We start from the raw sequence: 19,577 nt of genomic DNA on the forward strand, positions 1-19,577 counted from the left end.
AAACTGAGTCATTATGGCTTTTCCAGTGATAACTTCTTATGTGAGCCAAGTCTACCATACCTGGACTACAAAAGCAAGATCAAGCAAGACTAATATTAGGACAAAGGATCTTAGATATAGAATGCCTAAAAGAAATTGTTGCTTTTCTCACAATATAATTGTAAACAAAACCAAATTTTAGTGCCTAAACCAGTTTCATATTTATTTCACATCACAGTCCCTAATTTCAGGGTAAATGTGATGCTGCAACCTTCGTAAGTACATACCAGTTGCAAAGCATTCACATTTTGAACACATGACTATGGAGATGCCACATTAGTTGCAAAATTCAATCATAAGTAATTGTTGTAACTTCAAATAGTTGCTGAAACAATAGTTGTATGTCGATGGTTGTATGTATTCATTTCCTGATTGGATTGTTTTCACAGAGCATTTGTGATTAAGAAAGGTTCGGATTTTTAATTATGTGGAAAAGTTTTTATGAATCGAGGAACCACTCCGGCATAACCAGTTGTCTGCCGATCATAGAGGAGGATGCAAAAGGACTGTGACATTTGCACACACTGCACTTCTTCTGAATATAATTAGAATATCATTGTTTTGTATAACATACACAGGAGGTGTATTTCTTTTAGAAAACATTTAAGTCTTTCTACTCTTACTAGGTAGCAAGAATAGAATAGAACAACAGTTGGAAAGGATCTTAGAGATCTTCTAGTCTAACCCCCCTGCTCAAGCAGGAAATCCTATACCATTTCAGCAGTGCACTCCAATAGCACAAATCCTAGAGGAAATGTTAAACAGCTCATTTATCTGTTGTAATATGTATCTGTTTTTCTTCAGGGCTTGTATCCAGAAACCCACGGCATCATTGACAATAATATATATGATGTAAATTTAAATCAGACTTTCTCACTTTCTGGAAGTAACATGAGAAATCCTGCCTGGTGGGGTGGACAACCTGTATGTATCTTTAGTTTTGTTCCTTGGTGTAGATATACTTGATTTCCCAATAGCAAATTCTATTGTATTGAAATAACAGTAATGCAAATAGACTTCATATATAACTTCAAGGCAGCAATGTGACACTATTAAGATGTTGCAATTCCTTAGTAAGGAAACAGAAATAGGGAAGGTCCCCGTGAAAAAAAAATCATCCTGGCTTTATAGATTTCAGTTTTGATTGGCTCATAGTAAAGCACACTTAGTTTCTAAAAATTGCTGATGAGTGAGTATAGGCAGTCTTGGATGAAGAAAGATTTTAACCAGAATTTACATCACTCTGCTTAACAACTATTTCCCACAACACTGTCAAATAATTTACTAAGACTGTATTACTATTATTCTTCTCTTCCTTCCTAGTATTTATCTCTTCCTACTTATGACTAAACCATGTTACTTGTATCTTTCAATTTATATTGTTTTGAATTGTTCCCTAATATGATTTGATAGCTTATTAGTAACCTTGACTAACAGTAAGTGTTGTATCTTTTTATTCTTGATGAGTGTATTTAATTCTCCTTATGTACACTGAGAGCATATACGTCAAAGACAAATTCCTTGTGTGTCTAATCATACTTGGCCAATAAAGAATTCTGTTCTGTTCTGTTCTGTTCTGTTCTATTCTATTCTATTCTATTCTATTCTATTCTATTCTATTCTATTCTATTCTATTCTATTCTACATATTACCATTTTACCATACTTGTACTTCTGCATATCAGGGATCAACAACAACATCAAAGTTGTAACCAAAGTTCCTTGTAAAGTTTGAATGTATAACTTTCATATTTTAAAACTAGGTTATGGGAAAAATTGACTTCCAGCAAAGAGCATCCAATTCAAGAAGAAACTCCTTTGAATTCAATCTCTCACCGTCCAAATTTTGGACACATGTCTGTCGAGATGCTGCAACCGTTGCAAAGATTAGTCCTAAGTAACTATTGTAATTTCAGCGAAGGCAAAAATGATCTGACTCAAAATGGCAGATAACATTCTCCTTCCTTGAGCAGTCAAGCCTCTGAAACTGCACAACACATTCATGAACTGCTGAAAAAAGGTTGCATGCTGTATTAAAAACGCACACACTACTTTGTGACCCTCGTGAAAGCTTTAACACTTCGTTGGTTCAAGAAAGGAGAATGTCATCAACTATTTTGACTCAGATCATGCTGCTAACAGCTGTCTGGCACATTAACTATTGTAACAGGTTAACTCTCTGCCATTTTGTAACAGACAGCCCTATTAGTATCTATAGGTTCTCTTTAAATTACACATCTGGGGACTGCTTGTTGAGACCTTGTGACGTGAGGTTTTACAGTTGGCTCATTTTTAAGATACTAATGCTGTGCACACTTCTTGCAGATTTGGCATACAGCAACCTACCAAGGTTTGAAAGCAGCCACCTACTTTTGGCCTGGATCTGAAGTAAAAATAAATGGATCTTACCCAACCATATACAAAGTTTATAACAAGTGAGTTAAAGACGAAAAAAATAATTTGGATCTATCCAGTAGTGGGATTCAAATTCTTTTACTACCAGTTCTGTGGGCATGGCTTGGTGGGCGTGGTGTGGCTTGGCGGACGTGGCTTGATGGGTGTGGCAGGGGAAGGTTACTGCAAAATCCTCATTTCCTCCTGATCAGCTGGGACTTGGGAGGCAGAAGGGGCGGGGCCAGTCAGAGGTGGTATTTACTGGTTCTCTGAACTACTCAAAATTTCCACTACCGGTTCTTCAGAACTGGTCAGAACCTGCTGAATACCACCTCTGGTTCTATCAGCTACAGATATTTTAATGGGAATATACTTTTTTAATCAATAGGACACCCGAAGTGCTGGAAAATGTATTACAGTAATGGAAAATTGATATTAAATTGATGTTTCATTCATTTTACAGTTTCCAAATCATTATTTAGTAAGCCTTTACCACGAATGATATCCTTGAATGAAGCTCAACTACTAATGATTACACAGACATTGCTGTGGTTGATTTGAATGGGTGCTTCGTTCATGCAGCCATTGAAGGGAAGTATCTCTTCGAAGATCTGCATGGTCCTTCCCATTTCCACATATTAAATAATGTCAGCATTAAGAAATATTATGTATTATAAATACATAAAGGGAACATATATCAATCAGGCTGGGTTTGAAGAATGTGAGAGGGATACTTTTCATTCTTCTGTCATGTGCAAGGCTTGAAGGGCATCCAGTAACTGAGAGGGTGTGGGAGAGGTGACATCTCTCACCTCTGACATCTTGCTGCTTCCTGCTGGTTGAGACATTTTCTTGCTCTGCTTAATTGAAGAGTCAGCCTTAAGCTTAAACCTGCTAGGAAAAATACAGCTTCTGTTCTACTTTATTCAATGGGCTTTCCATCTCAATACTGACAGGCTTTACAATACCAATGTTGTTGTTTTATAAATATTGCATGATGGAGAATACTGGATATTTTAAGTGGTGATATTATTTTGGCGAGAAATTCATATTTCAGGCCACTGAGGATGCACTCAAAATGTCTCTGGTTTGCTTTGACATTTTGAAACCATTTTTCATCTCCTTCCTGCCATGTTCTGCCGATTCTATCCAAACAATAGAACAGGCGGGCCACATAAGAAGAGTATTTTATGTCTTGATTGTTGCAGGGAATTGGAAGGGGCTATGATTTGCTTGGGCCTTTTTTTTTTTTTTTGTATATATTACTTTTACAGCAGCATTTACTTTTACTACAGTGTTTACATTTGATTTATGTTCACATTGCAGCATAAAGTCTACCTAGTTGCGGCTTTGTGTTTGCAATGATCAACAGTTTTTGCTTTATAAAAGCGTTTGTACAGAATGACGTCTGTCACTCACAAAACAATTACCCAATATTTCATCATGGGAAGGTTGGAAAGTGCTGATTGTCTTACTTGCTATTGGAATAAAAACATGTTGTTGACATGTCCACTAAAACAAAGTTCTCCTTATCGCCATGATACTTTCCTTCTAAATAATATTTTTATTCCTTGTAGCTCAATTCCCTTTGAAGCAAGAGTTATGGAAGTGCTGCAATGGCTAGATCTCCCCAGAGCTAAGAGGTAATAGCCATGAAAGCTTATGAAACAACATTCTTTGTTCTATAGGAATTTAGCACCTACCCCTCTCCTAGAAAAATTAAATATTTCAGGAAATATTAAAAGGGCAGAATATTTCCCCTAAAAGGGAGGCAGAAACTCAGCCCCCCCATCTTTGTCAATGGGCCTGGGTCAGTCTATTCTACATAACAAAGATGTACCTCCTTCAGGCAGAGCCATAATAGGAATCCGAAAGCCCTTTCATTGCATCATACCCAGCAAGGCTCAACCAAGCTTGGGACTCAAAAACACAACCTACATAGTTACCCCTGGGAGTCTGATGACCAATCAGAATAAAAACTCAAATTCAAATCTCAGCAGAGGATATAAATCTCACTCTCTCAATTCCGTGTGCCTTTTTGCCCAGGACCTAAAACCATGTAATCCTGTCCACCATTAAAACCATCTTTCGAAACAGCCACCAGCTAAATGTTGCCATCTCCTTAAATCTCCTCTAAGGTGACTTGAACTGAATTGCAAAAATCTGCTAATCACTGGTTGGCAAGTGGTACCAAAACATCTAACCTCCTTGGGTCCCATCTTGTAGTTGATCTAGAATGAGAGAAAACAATCCAGGCAGTGTTCTGGTTCTGGGGATGTTTGCTCCATGTTGTCTTTTGTTTTCAATAATTTCCTCTTCTTTCCTCTCCTACTGGTTCGATGTTTGATCTGACTCTGAACTTTTAGCTCTAGGAGAGGTTAGCAGCCACCACTGAGTTGCAATCTATCTGGGCAACACGTTCATTAATAATGTATATTTGGATGAGGTGAAATTTCTTAAAGTAATAGCCTTTCTTTTTCACCTGCAGGCCAGATTTCTTCACATTGTATATTGAGGAACCAGACACAACTGGACATAAATATGGGCCTGTTGGTGTAGAGGTAAGCATCTTTTTTATTATCTCTCCCACCCTCATTCTGTATTTAAAGGGGTGGGGCTTAAGTTAAACTTTAGTTGGTATACATTATAGATAAAAGGTAGCAATGACACATGTTCTTTTTCTTTGTTAGACATAAAAATACTGGTGGAATAATATATGTAAAAGCTGAGCTGTTCCACATTAAACACCAAACAGTATTTTTATTGCATTGTACAGATAGTTCTTGACTTACAGTAGTTCATTTAGTGACTGTTTGAAATTACAACAGCACTTAAAGAGACTTATAACCATTTTTCACCCTTACAACCATTGTAGCATCCTCATGGTCAGGTGATCCAAATTCAGACCCTTGGCAACTGAATCGTATTTTTATAACGATATCCCTGGGTCTTATGATCACTTTTCTCAACCTTCTGACAAGCAAAGTGTCAGAATATGGGGAAGCCAGATTCACTTAGCAACATTTTTAGAAACTTAACAACTGCACTGATTCACTAGACAACTGTGGCAAGAAAGATCATAAAATGGGGCAAAACTAACTTAACAACTGTCTCACTTAGCAACAGAAATGTTGGGCTCAGTTGTGTTCCTAATTTAGGTTTTATAGGTAGTCATCTCATACTCTGAGCCTCTAGGAAGTGATGCACTACATTCAGTGGTGGTTTCAATTTATGTAACTACCGGTTTGCTTGTGCGCACGCACACTCGTGCAACACTTCTGCGTATGCACAGAAGCGTTCGAGTGGGTGGACGGCGGTTCCTTCCACTGCCACTATCGGTTCCCTCGATCAAGGGCAAATCAGCAGAAACCCACCTCTGACTACATTGCACACTCCCATTATCTCAGGAAACAGGGAAAAAATAATAAGGATACAAGCAGGCAAAGTATAGGTCAATTTGCAAGTCATGTGCTATAACTCAATTTTTATTTTTGCCATTTTAATTGTTTACTATTTATTATCAGAAAATAAATAATAAAATGATTACTGGACAGTGTAGAACAACTATCTAAATATTCTGTGTGGTGGGGGAATGGACTCATATTCTACTCTGACAAATGTAATACATACAAATGCTTATTACTTTTCTAAATGTAATCCAATTAAAAATTAGGAACAAATAATACAACCTGTAACCCAAAAATGATTTCTATTTATTATTGTATTGTTTATTGTGATATACCTGATTGCAAACTTTGATTTAACATGTATGATAAGTTGCCACACCCTTTTTCTCTTTGGCATAGATAATTAAGACTTTACAAACGGCAGATCGGATCCTGGGAATGCTGATGGAAGGCCTAAAGCAAAGGAATCTGCACAATTGTGTCAATCTGATCCTTCTGGCTGATCATGGTAACATTACTTTATGCTTCACTTTTTTAATAAAGAGCTTTGTCAACCTTGGGAATTCAATATTTGTTCAATTACCTATCATTTTCCTCTCCTTTCTTTAGGCATGGAGGCAATATCCTGTAACCGACTGGAATACATGGCTGATTATTTTAATCCAGTTAATTTTTATATGTATGAAGGTGCAGCACCTCGTATTCGATCAAAAAATGTTCCAAATGGCTTTTTTTCATGTAAGTTCGGACCACAACTTCATAAAGCTGTAGAATTTAAGTGAGAAGCTTTGTAGAACATTCTGTTCTAGGGCATCTTCCTTGCTTAGAGCTATTTCACCTGCTACCCAAAAGAATTTGTGGTGCTTGAATCTCTTTTTTTCAATGACTGTAACCCCCAGAAATTTCATGACTAAAATTAGGTGGCAAACTATGGAATAATGTAAATGTGGTTTTCAGATGGAAGCTAAAGCCAATGGCTGCAAATAGCATTGGATAAGTATTTTTAAAGGGTTTAATATCTTAAAAATGCAACTACCGTCGGTTTGATGTACCATATTTGAAGCAGAGAAATTGATAGTTTAACATTTGAAAGAAATACATTATACATACTGCATAACATTTCTTTTCTTCCAAACAGTTGATTCTGACACAATTGTTAAAAACCTTACTGTGAGTATGTTTTTATTCTTTTTCTTCCTAAGAAAATAATAGTCCAAGCATTCTGTGAAGGCATTGCTACTGAAATGTAATTTCTTTAGCATATTGTTAATGTTTTCTTTGAGAGAGGCGGTGCATAGAACTGGATGAAGTTTATGAACTAATGAAGGTTAGATAAAATATTCTGAATCTTGCATTGCTTCATAATGTGTTCTGATGTCATACGCCTAGGGCCAATTTAGATATTACAGCTATTGAATTCAGCCAGTTAGTCATTGTTCATTTTATATACCATTATGTAAGATATACCATTTTCACCAGAGGTAATGGCATACTGACTGAAAGGTTTCTCTGACTTCTTAATCTATCATGCTCTTTGCTTTTTTGTCTTGACCCTGAAAAAAAAATGCATGTAGTATGCTTTTAAATTTTCAGAAAGCTTTCCATATTTAAGTCCATGTCATATAGTTGACGGGTCATGTTCTGTTCATTTGTGGTTTAACTGAAACATATTTTGACCAGTGATGCCTAATATTTGAATGTGAATATATCTTACTTTCATTTTAAAAGGCAACCATCTTATAGAAGATAAAGTGAATTACACTATTTTCCTTAATGTTCATACTATTGTTTCACAAAATTATGATAGATGCAAAGTTAAAATTGCTAAATTCAATCTACAATAGAAAAAAAAACCAACCCTTAAGGTCTGTTACTGTGATTTTTAGAGGATGGAGAAGTTTTGAATGATCAATGAATCCATACCTTCTGAAACAGATTGAAATTTACATATTCTTAATCTGTTTCCCTGAGTTTGTGAGCTAGCTAGTTAGATGTAGTCTTCAATTTACAACCAGTCACTTAAAAACCATTCAAAATTACAGTAGACCTACTGTATCTGGAAGATATTTAGAAGCCATATTTGAAGTTCTGATGACTGAGCACACCATGGTCACATGACTACCCTTCAGGCACTTGGTAATCGGTCTCTATGTATTTGCTATTTGCAATGTCTCGAACATAATAATTCACTTAACAACCATCACAAAAAAGGCTGTAAAATTGGGTCAGTCATGTTTTATAATCCATGTTACAACTGTCACTAATTATGTCCTTAATGAACAGATTCCGTTATGGTTCTAATTTGAGGACTACTGATAGATTGGCAGATATACACACACACATACAACACACACACAACACACAGAGAGAGCCCTATTGAATTAATTAACTGAGCTTGTGGAGCATTTCATCCACCTATTGGTTTCACTGTAACACATAATAAAAAGTAATCTAGCATTCCTTTATCAATCCGATTCTTGTTTATAGAGATTCTTTTGGAGAATTTACAAAAGGTCCTTTTGCAAGGAAAGTAAGATGGACAACCTAGCGATATTTGCATTGAAAACATGAGTTTTTTTTCATATTTTATTTTTTAATTCTCTGATGCTGCAAAACTTATCATTTCACTTTGACATTTTCAGTGCCAAAAGCCAAAACAACACTTTAAAGCTTACTTGAGCAAAGACCTTCCAAAGAGACTACACTATGCCAACAACATTCGTATCGACAAAGTTAATCTTATGATTGATCAACAGTGGCTGGCTGTGAGGTATTGTATAGAGACCCAAATGTACACATTGCTTAGCTTTTCATTGAATGATAAAATGAAGCCAGTTTTAGATGTACGATAGGAAGGCAACAAAATGTTATTTTTAAAATGTACATTGACTTATAAATGTAGAAGTTTTATTTTTATTATCTACTTGATTCCAAATGCTCTGAGGATAAATATGTTGTCCTCAGTGACTGCATGAAACTTGTCAGGCATAACAGATAAGGATAGACAAGGTCAAGACAAATCAAGAGAGAAAAACACTTTCTTCGGATGATTGTACTTCTTCTCTCTCAGGATAATATTCTCTCTCAGAATATTGTCTCAGCAATATTCTAAAGCCAGATGAAGCTTTGTTTAGAAATCATAACCTGTATTATGACCAGGTTCGGCTGGCCTGGAAGTGCTCTGTAGACCTGAATAATGAAAGATTTATGACAGACTTCTGTTAGGCTGAAATGATAACGTGTCCGCAGAAGGCTTATCTTCTGAGTTAGAAAACAATTGCAAGGCTGGTTCCTCTTGTGAGAAGAGATAGAACATAGGTAGTCCTCGACTTAAGACCACAACCGAGCCCAAGATTTCTGTTGCTAAGCGAGGGGCTGTTAAGTGAGTTTTGCCCCATTTTACAACCTTTCTTGCCACAGTTGTAAAGGGAATCACTGCAGTTGTTAACTTAGTAACATGGTTGTTAAATGAATCTGGTTTCCCTATTAACATTGCTGGTCGGGAGGTCTCAAAAAGGGATCACATGGCCTTGGCTACTGTAACCGTCATAAATATGAATCAGTTTCCAAACATCTGAATTTTGATATTTCACCATAGGGATGCTGCAGTGGTCGTAAGTGTGAAAAACGGTTATAAGTCAATTATTTTAGTGACATTGTAATTTTGAATGGCCAGTAAACAAATTGTTGTAAGTCGAGGACTACTTTTATAGAAAAATGACTGACTTCTCCTCAGTGGCTTCCTTATCCCAGTCCTCTGCTGTATGCTGCAAATTCTAAATGTTTGAGAAGGTAATCCCACCAGGGCCTTGTCTTTGTTAATAGTAAATTTTAGGATCAGAATAATAATTAATATTAAAACCAACACCATGCTCTTCCTATAGCTTGCTGTCACTATAGGAAGAAGGATTATAGGTGAAGTTACAGTCTCAAATTTTTGAACTTTGTACTTCCTGAATTCATCTGATGGCCAGGAGTAGGCTGGTGGAAATTAGATAAAGCAGAGATGGAAAAGAACACTCTGTGGCCCTGATAACAAAGGCTAATATTCAGCAATGCTGAAAGTTGTAAATCAGCAACTGTTATAAGACTGAATTCCTAAGGATTCTTTGGGTTTACACAGTTTGCATATGGAATGTTCTCCTTGCTTGAAGTCCTGTCTTTGATCAGTTTGGCATTAAGAGACACCCTTTGCATTCAACCTAGATTTTTTTAATTGTGCTAATTAATTTTACTTTGTTATTTTTAGTTTATTACTTTACAGGGTGGTTGTTGTTATTTTAATTTCCCTGTAAACTGTTATAGTAGTTAAAAAGTGTACATTTCCTAAATAAGTGGAAAAAGTGATAATTCATAATATGAAAAATCTTCAAGGAAATACAAATACTTTTCTTTGTGAGTAATTTTGGATTAGTTCCAGCCAATTCAGAAGAATTATTATGTTATAACATCCTATTATTTTCCAAAAAACTGAGGCACTAGATTCCTTTTATTGCTTAGTAGATTAAAAGAAAAAGTGAATTATATCATACAACTATGTGATTGCTACATAAATAACATGTGGCAAAGTTTCATAATGCAAGAGATTCAGTAGATAAATCTCAGAAAAGTATCTCTTCTTCCCTGTATACCAACCTTGTATATTTCAGATTTTTGAAACATAGTGTCTGTTATCCCCCATCCACCATGATTATTGGGAAAGGCATTGGCAACCTCTTAAATGTTATACCATGTTTCCTCGAAAATAAGACAGGGTCTTATTTTCTTTTTACCACTTTTGGCCTTATTTTCGGGGAGGACTTATTATTTTTGAGATGCAGGAGGCGGCGAGCAAGGTCACCTCATGGCTGCTGCTGTGTTGCAGTATTTTCAAGGAGGGCTTATTTTTGGGGGAGGGCTTATTTTAGCACTTGCGCTCCAAAGCCTGATTAGGCTTATTATTCGGGGAGGTCTTATTTTCAGGAAACAGAGCACCTGTGATTTATTTCTGGAGTTTGTTGCTGAAGATGAAACCAGATGTTCCAGACAGGATTTGTCGCTCAGTGTAGGGGAAAAAAAACTTCCAAAAGAAATTAGAGAAAGCAATTCATGATGTGGCATTATTTAATATTGAAATCTTGATAAGTCTTTAATATATCCAAAAGGCTGTTTGACCTTCGGAATAAATTACAAAATAATTCAAAGTGAGGCAACATTTAAAATAGGGCATTCAATAGCACCTGAAAAATAAAACTTGTCACTTAAAACTGTCAATAAAACTGATCTAAACAGAATAGATCTTGTTTTCCTTTGCAAATCAAAATACGGAAGGCTAATCTGTTCCTTTGTCAGTATTTTACTTTGTTCTTGTAATCCCTGTGCAGGCTTGACATTTTTTAAAAAGACATTTGGCCTTATTTTTTGAATCCCACCTCTATAAAGTCTACATTCTTCTTTATTATGTCACTTTCTATTAAAATAATGATAGCCTACATATCTCGCTTTTATCTTGATTAGAGAATTCCCTTCAGTTGCATGGTTCAAATCGTATTGGGATGTTTGGCAATTGCATTCCCAAAGGAAATATCATCATAAAACCTATATAGCATATAATTATCATAGATTGTCCATGATTTCTTTTCCTGAAGCACAATTTTGAATCACAGTTTATCAGTTCAACTTTAAAGCAGCCCTGCCTTTCATATAATGCTTCCATCTGAATTACCAAACATGACTATGTCCCTGGCATTGATCCTTCTGCTAGTGTTGCATTTAGAATTTAAAAATGCTGGTCATTATAGGTAGTCCTCAATTTACAACCACAATTGAGCCCAACATTTATGGTGCTACATGAGAAATTTGTTTCATTTCATTTACATTTCATTTACTTTATTTGTATGCTACCCTTTTCCCTGAGGGGACTCAGGGCGGCTCACAATTCACAATTGTTAGGTGAGTTTTGCTCCATTTTATGACTTTTCTTGCCACAATTGTTAAGTGAATCACTGTAGTTGCTAAATAAGTAACATAGTTGTTAAGTGAATCTGGTTTCCTCATTGACTTTCCTTGTGAGAAGGTTGCAAATGGGAATCACAGTGCCTGGGACACTGAATCCGTCATAAATATGAGTCAGTTGTCAAGCATCTGAATGTAAATCATGTGACCCCGGGATGGTGCAATGATTGTAAGTGTGAAAAATGCTCATAAGTTACTTTTTTTAGTGTCTTGTAACTTCGAATGATCACTAAGTGAACTGTTGTAAGTCAAGGACTACCTGTATTTCAGGCCCATTATTTCATTTACTTCCAAGGATAGTCAACAAGTCCTGCTGAGATTGGTGCACCTCTTTCACATACTGCCTCTTTGTGCAGTACTGACAGCACCACTGCCTACATCTATACCCAAAAGTGATTTAGATTTTTAAAAATCAGGCACATCTCCACCTGCGTCTATATACCATATTTTTGGGAGTATAAGACACACCTTTTTTCCTCAAAAAAAAAGGCTGAAAATCTGGGTGCGTCTTATACACCGAATACAGCATTTTTTTGCCTCCTGAAGCCCCGCTCTTTACCAAAATGACCACGCATACCCTTATGGAGGCTTTCAGAGAGCTTCTGAGGTCTGGGGAGGGCAGAAATGAGCAAAAAATGGGCCGTTTTTGCCCCCCCTAACACCACACTATAAGCCTCCATAAGGCTATGCATGCAATTTTTTTTTGACAAAAAACGGGCTTGTTTTTTGCTCATTTTTGCCCCCCTCCCTCCCAGGAGCACTCTGCAAGACCCCCCCAAGGCTATTCATGCCTTTTAAAAAAAAAAGAAATGGGCCCGTTTTTGTGAAAAACAGGCCGTTTTTGGGAGGTTTGCAGAGTGCAAAAACTTTTTCTTATCCTTTTGGAAAGCTCTTTAACTGATTGATGAGAATTACATTGATCAAGTGCTGTGCCAGCAGAAACACCTACCTATCTACTGTATTTCTCTCTCTCTCTCTCTCTCTCTCTCTATCCCTCTACCTACCTACCTACCTACCAGTGGTGGGTTTCAAAAATTTTTAGAACCTCTTCTGTAGGTGTGGCCTGCTTTGTGGGAGTGGCTTGCTGGCCATGTTACTGGGTGGGAGTGGCTTGCCAGCCATATGATTGGGTGGGCATGGCCAACTTGTAAAATGTGGTGAAACTCACTTAACAATGCTCTTGCTTAGCAATCAAAATGTTGACTCAGAAATTCTGGCATTTGAAGCATGCAAGTATTAAAGCTGTCAAGTTACAAGACCCTTGCACTCCTAACCCTTTAGAAAAAAAAACCAGGGGTGTTCAAACCTCACAGCTTTAAGACTTGTGGACTTCAACTCCCAGAATTCCTCCTCCAGTCATCTTGGCTCAGGAACTCTGGCATTGAAGTGTGCAAGTCTTAAAGCTGTCAAGTTACAAGACCCTTGTACCCCTAACCCTTTAGAAAAAAAACCCAGGGGTGTTCAAATGACAGCTTTAAGACTTGTGGACTTCAACTCCCAGAATTCCTCATCTCACTCTTCATCTTGATGATGTGCAGACGGGCGGGGGGAGGGAGCTGGAACCGGTTCTAAACGGCACTGTTGATTTGTGGAACCTCTTCTATAGAAGAGGTTAGAACTGGCAGGAACCCACCCCTACTACCCACCTACACACACTCTCTCTCTCCCTACCTACCTACTGTATTTCTCTCTCTCTATTTCTCTCTTTCTCTGTCCCTTTATCTACCTACCTACCTAACTACTCTCTCTCCCTCTCCCTACCTATCTACTGTATTTCTCGCTCTCTATTTCTCTCTCTCTCTCCCTCTCCCTACCTACCTACTCTCTTTCTCTCTCCCTACCTATCTACTGTATTTCTCTCTCTCTCTCTCTCCCTCTACCCACCTACCTACCCACACACACACACTTTCTATTTCTCCCTCTATTTCTCTCTCTCTCTCTCTCTCACTTTATCTACCTACCTACCTGTTCTGACCCACTCCTTCGTCCAGTAATGAATGCCGAGATAAGCTTCACTGGAATGTACTTTAATTAGCAAAACACCAAAACCTCGGTGACTGAAAGCCAAGCATAACAAATAGATAAGGACCTTGGCAGCAACTCAGACAAACTCAGGCAGCAATAAACACAGATAAGGCTTGGCAGCAATGCAGCCTGCCAAGCTCACAGTACTGTTCTCCGACATTCACTTCTGCATTGACTTCTACAAAGAAGGCTGTGTGCACAAGTAGCTTTTATAGTCTGGAGAGGAGCCTAATGACCACCAGCTGAGTGCAATTACCTCCTGTAATTGCGTAATTGTTCTTGACGCCGAGTAGCTCTTTGATGGCGTGCATCGAGGAACAACTCACTGAGATTTCTGGATCAATCTCTCTTGTCTCCTCCACACTGGTCCAAGGCTCAGGCGCCACCTGGTGGCCAACCAGTCTCTCTGCACCCTGCTCGGAGTCGGTGGCAGCTCCAACAGCTCCTGCTGGGCCACAACACTACCTAACTACTCTCTCCCTACCTACCTACTGTATTTCTCTCTCTTTCTCTCCCTGTCTATCTCTCTATCTACCTACCTACTTTTTTAAAAAAAAATCCCTCTTCAAAACCTTGGTGCGTCTTATACTCCGGTGCATCTTATACTCCGAAAAAATATGGTAGTTAGACAGAAACGTTCCTATCCTATATTGTTTGCTTATAGAATGTCTCCAAAAAAAGAGGTAGAAAACTGTTTGGAGTTGGAAGACCAGATTAAGAGCTCCATATTGGAATTTATGTGTAGGATCAAGAAATTAGACACCACATTCAGGCCAGAGGTGTGTTCCAGCAGGCATTACTGCCAGTTTGCTCGTGCGTGTGCATGTACTGTGCGATTAAAATTGTTGTGCTCATGCAGAGAACCAAAAAACAAGATGAGAGCGCCTATGGTGCCACCTGGAAAACCGGTTCAGGGGCATGGCAGACCTGGGTCACTGCCGGTTCCAGCGACCCAGGTTGCCAAACCATTAACAGTTCAGCCGAACCACTGATTCAGACTTACAATCAATCACAAAAACTCTGAGACTTAATTTTCCATCAGTAATCAGAATTAGTGCAAAGAATATGTGACCTAGGAAAAGGTGACCTAGGGTGGGGGAGATAGTCCTTCTTCTCTCTTACTATTCACACTAGAGAAACATTCCTCTCTAAATATCGATGGAGATTCTCAGTCATCCAGGACACGGTTATCCCAAAGGTGCTTTCTTCTTCGGCTAGAGCTGAAGAAGTTTCTTGGATGAGAATTGAAACAACTTCCAAGAAAAACCAGAAAGTCCAGCTGCCTCTTGAAAAGAAAAGCACTTTTGGGATCTCTCTCCAAAGCCATCCTAATTACGATTGAACTGGGCAAGAAAGTGATTAAGACTGACTCTTTTTGTGCACAGACTTCCTTAACATATTTGGGCACATGTCACATTTTGTCAATGAACTGTCAGGGCAGTTCGGAAGCTTCATTTTGGAACCACAGAAAAGACCAGCCCTTTTTAAAGCCTTTCAAAAATAAAATTACCAAGTTGAAAATCTGCTCATTACTCAGCCTTAAAATGACATTAATAAATGATCAACGGTGTCTGGAATTGGGGGTGGAGGTGCAGAACATTAAAGTATTATCTGAAAGTTCCTTTATTTTCCAGATTGTAATCCAAGAAAGATGTTTAGGGTGTTGAAATAGAAATTGCTCAATGAGTAAGCTATATTTTCAGGGAAATGAAGTTAGTCAAAATATGAGGACAAATCTCCTCAGCACCACAGAGGAAAAGACTCATATCTAAAATATTTTAACTGGAGACGACAGATGAGAGTTAAGAGCTTTTGGCCTCTTTTTATCCTTTATCTGTTAAACATGTTTCTTAGATGCACCCTGGTATAAGGCTAATTATTTTCTCAAGGAATGGCATGTATATATGTTACATACCAATATCTGTGTACCTGGGCAGCACAGGGGTGTAAGTGTAAAGAAGCATGATATGAAGTGAACTATTTTAGAAAAAGGGACACAGTGGCTCAGTGGCTAAGACGCTGAGCTTGTCGATCAGAAAGGTCGGCAGTTCTGCGGTTCGAATCCCTAGCACCGCGTAACAGAGTGAGCTCTTGTTACTTGCCCAGCTTCTGCCAACCTAGCAGTTTGAAAGCATTTAAAAATGCAAGTAGAAAAATAGGAACCACCTTTGGTGGGAAGGTAACAGCATTCCGTGTGCCTTTGGCATTTAGTCGTGCCGGCCACATGGCCACAGGGACGTCTTCGGACAGCTCTGGCTCTTTGGCTTTGAAACGGAAATGAGGACCACCCCTAGAGTCAGGAATGACTAGCACATATTGCGAGGGGAACCTTTGCTTTTTACCTTTTTAGTCTAGCAAAATTATTCCATTTGTTTCTCCATCAGCTGATGCATTAACACCACTAATTTTTGTGTGTGTGCTTGAAAGAATCCTAACCAACCAGGCATCTTGCAGTAAATGTATGATACCACAGTGCTCTAGAGACAATTTTATTTACCGAGATCAGATAAATCCCATCCATGGGATATTACTGAAGAGATAGTTCATAAATAGTAACAACTGCTTTGAAGCAATGACAACAGCCAATCATTGGTGAAGAAAACATTTTCATTGCATTGATTGAAAAAAAGTGCCTTTTTTGACACAACTCTAAATTGGAAAACGTAGTATTTCTAATTGACTGCTATATATTCATTCTATGCATATGTGTATTTAGGTATAAAACTTATAATCGTTGTAATGGTGGTACCCATGGCTACGACAATGAATTTAAAAGTATGGAGGTAAGAGATCTGTTTCTCTTTTGTTTTTATTTCTATGTCACATTGGTTTTGTTCTAAAGGATTGCCTAGTTCCCAGAAACAGTTATTCAGGGTGATTGGAAGAGTAAATTAAGGGGAAATTAAAGTGTGTGAATGAGACTTTGACCAACTGAATCAGATATGATTACAGTTCTCCATGAAGGTCCACATATTCTTGAGAACTTTGTTTTCCACACTAACAGCTCGTCATCTTGAATGTGGTAGTTTACAGCCGTAGCAGCCAACATGTATATGTATATGTCTAAGTTGAGGGTAAGATAAGAAAATATCTAGACAGTAATGGAAATAGATATCAGCAGTGGGTTCTCTGAACTTGCCTGCTTTTGCCACATGCCGATGCCTCAGATTGAATAGAGGTGATTTCCTTGCTCTTAAGACAGTATTTCTATTGAATGTAATCCCATTAACACTATTGAAACATTCAGCAGAAAAATAGCTGAAGCATTTCTCATGTCCCAAGCAAAGGCTTAATGCTAAGGCAATGTAACTATTGCAAGGTTTACAATACAGATCATAGTGTCCTGTGTAGATGCACAAGCAAATTGTGAATTGTGTTGAGTATCCTCTATAGTAAAGGAGTAGGAATTAATTGAATTTTTTTTACTAGTTGAAAGCTTTAAATTCACAAGCCAACTATCCAAAATTAACAGTATTTATATCTTGAATTAAAAAAAAACCTACATTAACATTGACTTTATTTATGGAAAACAAAAACTGGAAGCTATTTAGTAAATCTATTTTCTGTTGTTGTTCAGGCTATCTTTTTAGCATATGGGCCAGGCTTTAAGGAAAAAACGGAAGTGGAGTCTTTTGAAAACATTGAAGTTTATAACTTAATGTGTGGTGAGTTTCAAGTAGACCTTATCTAATGTATAACTGATATTTTTTTAAAAAATTCAAAATAGAATTAATTAACTGAAAGAAGAAACATAGATTATAGAAAACACACTACCATAAATAATATAATTTATATTACACACACACTCACACACAATATTGTGTGGGTGGGTGGGTGGGTGTGCATGTGTATATTTGTATAGGTGTATGAGTTTATTATGTATTAAGTGTAATAAGGTAGCTACATTGCTGAATCACAAACAACAAAATACATTTTTCAAAAGTTATAATTCACAATTCCATCTTCTATGTTTGGAAATCAGGATGGATTACTACCACTTTCTTGAGCCTACCTCATATGTAATGAAAAGGATCAGGTTTTTAATATAAAGAGTTCTTGATGGAATGTGTCTGTCCAGTTTAAGAAGTCAACCTTAGGTAGGAATAAATTTCCATACCTTATGCATATGCAGACCATTTCAAACCATACCTTGAAGCATGGTGGTTGTCAAAGCTGTTGTGTGTATTATTTCCTTTCCTGTAACCAGATCTATAATCTGGTACCTTGCTGCTGCCTTTTCTTTGCCGTTATGAATCCTCCCCATCAGTCTCTTTCTCGCATGGGGGGGGGAGAGTGTGGAGGGTTGTGCACACATGTCCATGTGGGGGTGCGCTTTGCATTATGGGTGCCAGCACACACACGTGCTATTGCACGCACACCCTTGCATTTTTGGCATCCAACAACAAAAAGGTTAGCCATCACTGGTCTAATTCCAGAATTGTTGTGAGTACCACAGTCAAACGCTTATGTGACACTTCTTCTTTTGAGATTCCAGAGCTCACATTTTTGTAATTCTTTTTTCCCAGTTCAAATGTCAGAACCTTGAAAACTTTGATGCACACTGGAATAATTGCAATTTTTTTCTTTCACAGATCTCCTGAAAGTTAAACCTGCTCCAAACAATGGGACACATGGAAGCTTGAATCACCTCCTGAAAAATCCTTTCTACAATCCCTCCCCAGCAAAAGAACAGTCTTTTCCTCTTTCGTGCCCTTTTGGCCCCGTTCCCAGTCCAGATGGTTCAGGATGTCAATGTAGCTCAGTAAGTTTATGGGTGCTCTCTGTTCAGTAGGTTTTTTTATCTAAACTGTGTATCTATGCTTGACTTTTCTTTTGACTTTTGCCATATTTGTGTATTTGCAGATAAAAGATTTGGCAACAGTGAATCAAAGGTTGGATCTCAATGATCAAGCAAGTAAGTCTGGCACAAACCCACTTCTAATTAGTGAAAGGTTTCATGGGTTCTGGCACCCATCTGGAAATCTAGTTCTTTCAGACAAGATTTTATTCATACTTATAAATTTAACAAATATATAAATTTGTTACATCCAATTAGGAAATATATAAATACTAAATGTAATTATTAATTAATTGTTAATTAATTAATAAATTTGTTAATTTCAATTTAACAAATGAAGCTACTGTATTTTTCAGAGTATAAGACGCACCAAGGTTTTGAGGAGGCAAATTTTTTAAAAAAGTTTTTGCACTCTGCAAAACCTCCCCAAATGGCCTATTTTTCATGAAAATGGGCCATTTTTTTTAAAGGTCACATGAATAGCCTTTAGGAGGCTTGTAGAGTGCTCCTGGGGGTGGGGTGGGGGCAAAAACGAGCAAAAAATGACCCATTTTTTGCTCATTTCTGCCCTCCCCAGCCCTCAGGAGCTCTCTGAAAGCCTCCTATAAGCTATGCACGGCCATTTTGGTGAAGAGGGCAGGGTTTCAGGAGGCAAAAAATGCTGTATTCATTGTATAAGACACACCCAGATTTTCATCTTTTTTTTTTGAGGGAAAAAGGTGCATATTATACTCCGAAAAATACGGTATATAAATGTAATCTTCAATTTAACAAATAAAGCTATATAAATGTAATTTATTCAATTTAACAAATAAGGCTATATAAATTTAATTATTCAATTTAACAAATAAGGCTATATAAATTTAATTATTCAATTTAACAAATAAGGCTACCATATATAAATTTAACACAGACAGACAC

At 37.5% G+C, this 19,577-nt stretch overlaps 1 protein-coding gene across 1 annotated transcript in view; it reads left to right on the plus strand.

Moving 5' to 3' along the window:
• ENPP3 (ectonucleotide pyrophosphatase/phosphodiesterase 3) overlaps positions 1-19,577 on the plus strand; it is a 71,459-nt gene that overhangs the window by 24,527 nt on the left and 27,355 nt on the right. The window contains exons 6-17 of the mRNA XM_032216203.1: positions 844-963; positions 2,364-2,473; positions 4,010-4,075; positions 4,921-4,993; positions 6,239-6,347; positions 6,449-6,577; positions 6,978-7,009; positions 8,482-8,609; positions 16,575-16,641; positions 17,436-17,523; positions 18,451-18,620; positions 18,722-18,773. Of these exons, the coding sequence (XP_032072094.1) occupies positions 844-963; positions 2,364-2,473; positions 4,010-4,075; positions 4,921-4,993; positions 6,239-6,347; positions 6,449-6,577; positions 6,978-7,009; positions 8,482-8,609; positions 16,575-16,641; positions 17,436-17,523; positions 18,451-18,620; positions 18,722-18,773 (1,144 nt within the window). The remainder of the gene's footprint in view (positions 1-843; positions 964-2,363; positions 2,474-4,009; positions 4,076-4,920; positions 4,994-6,238; positions 6,348-6,448; positions 6,578-6,977; positions 7,010-8,481; positions 8,610-16,574; positions 16,642-17,435; positions 17,524-18,450; positions 18,621-18,721; positions 18,774-19,577) is intronic.

This window comes from Thamnophis elegans, chromosome 4, assembly GCF_009769535.1.
Source record: "Thamnophis elegans isolate rThaEle1 chromosome 4, rThaEle1.pri, whole genome shotgun sequence".
Taxonomy (NCBI): Eukaryota; Metazoa; Chordata; class Lepidosauria; order Squamata; family Colubridae; genus Thamnophis; species Thamnophis elegans.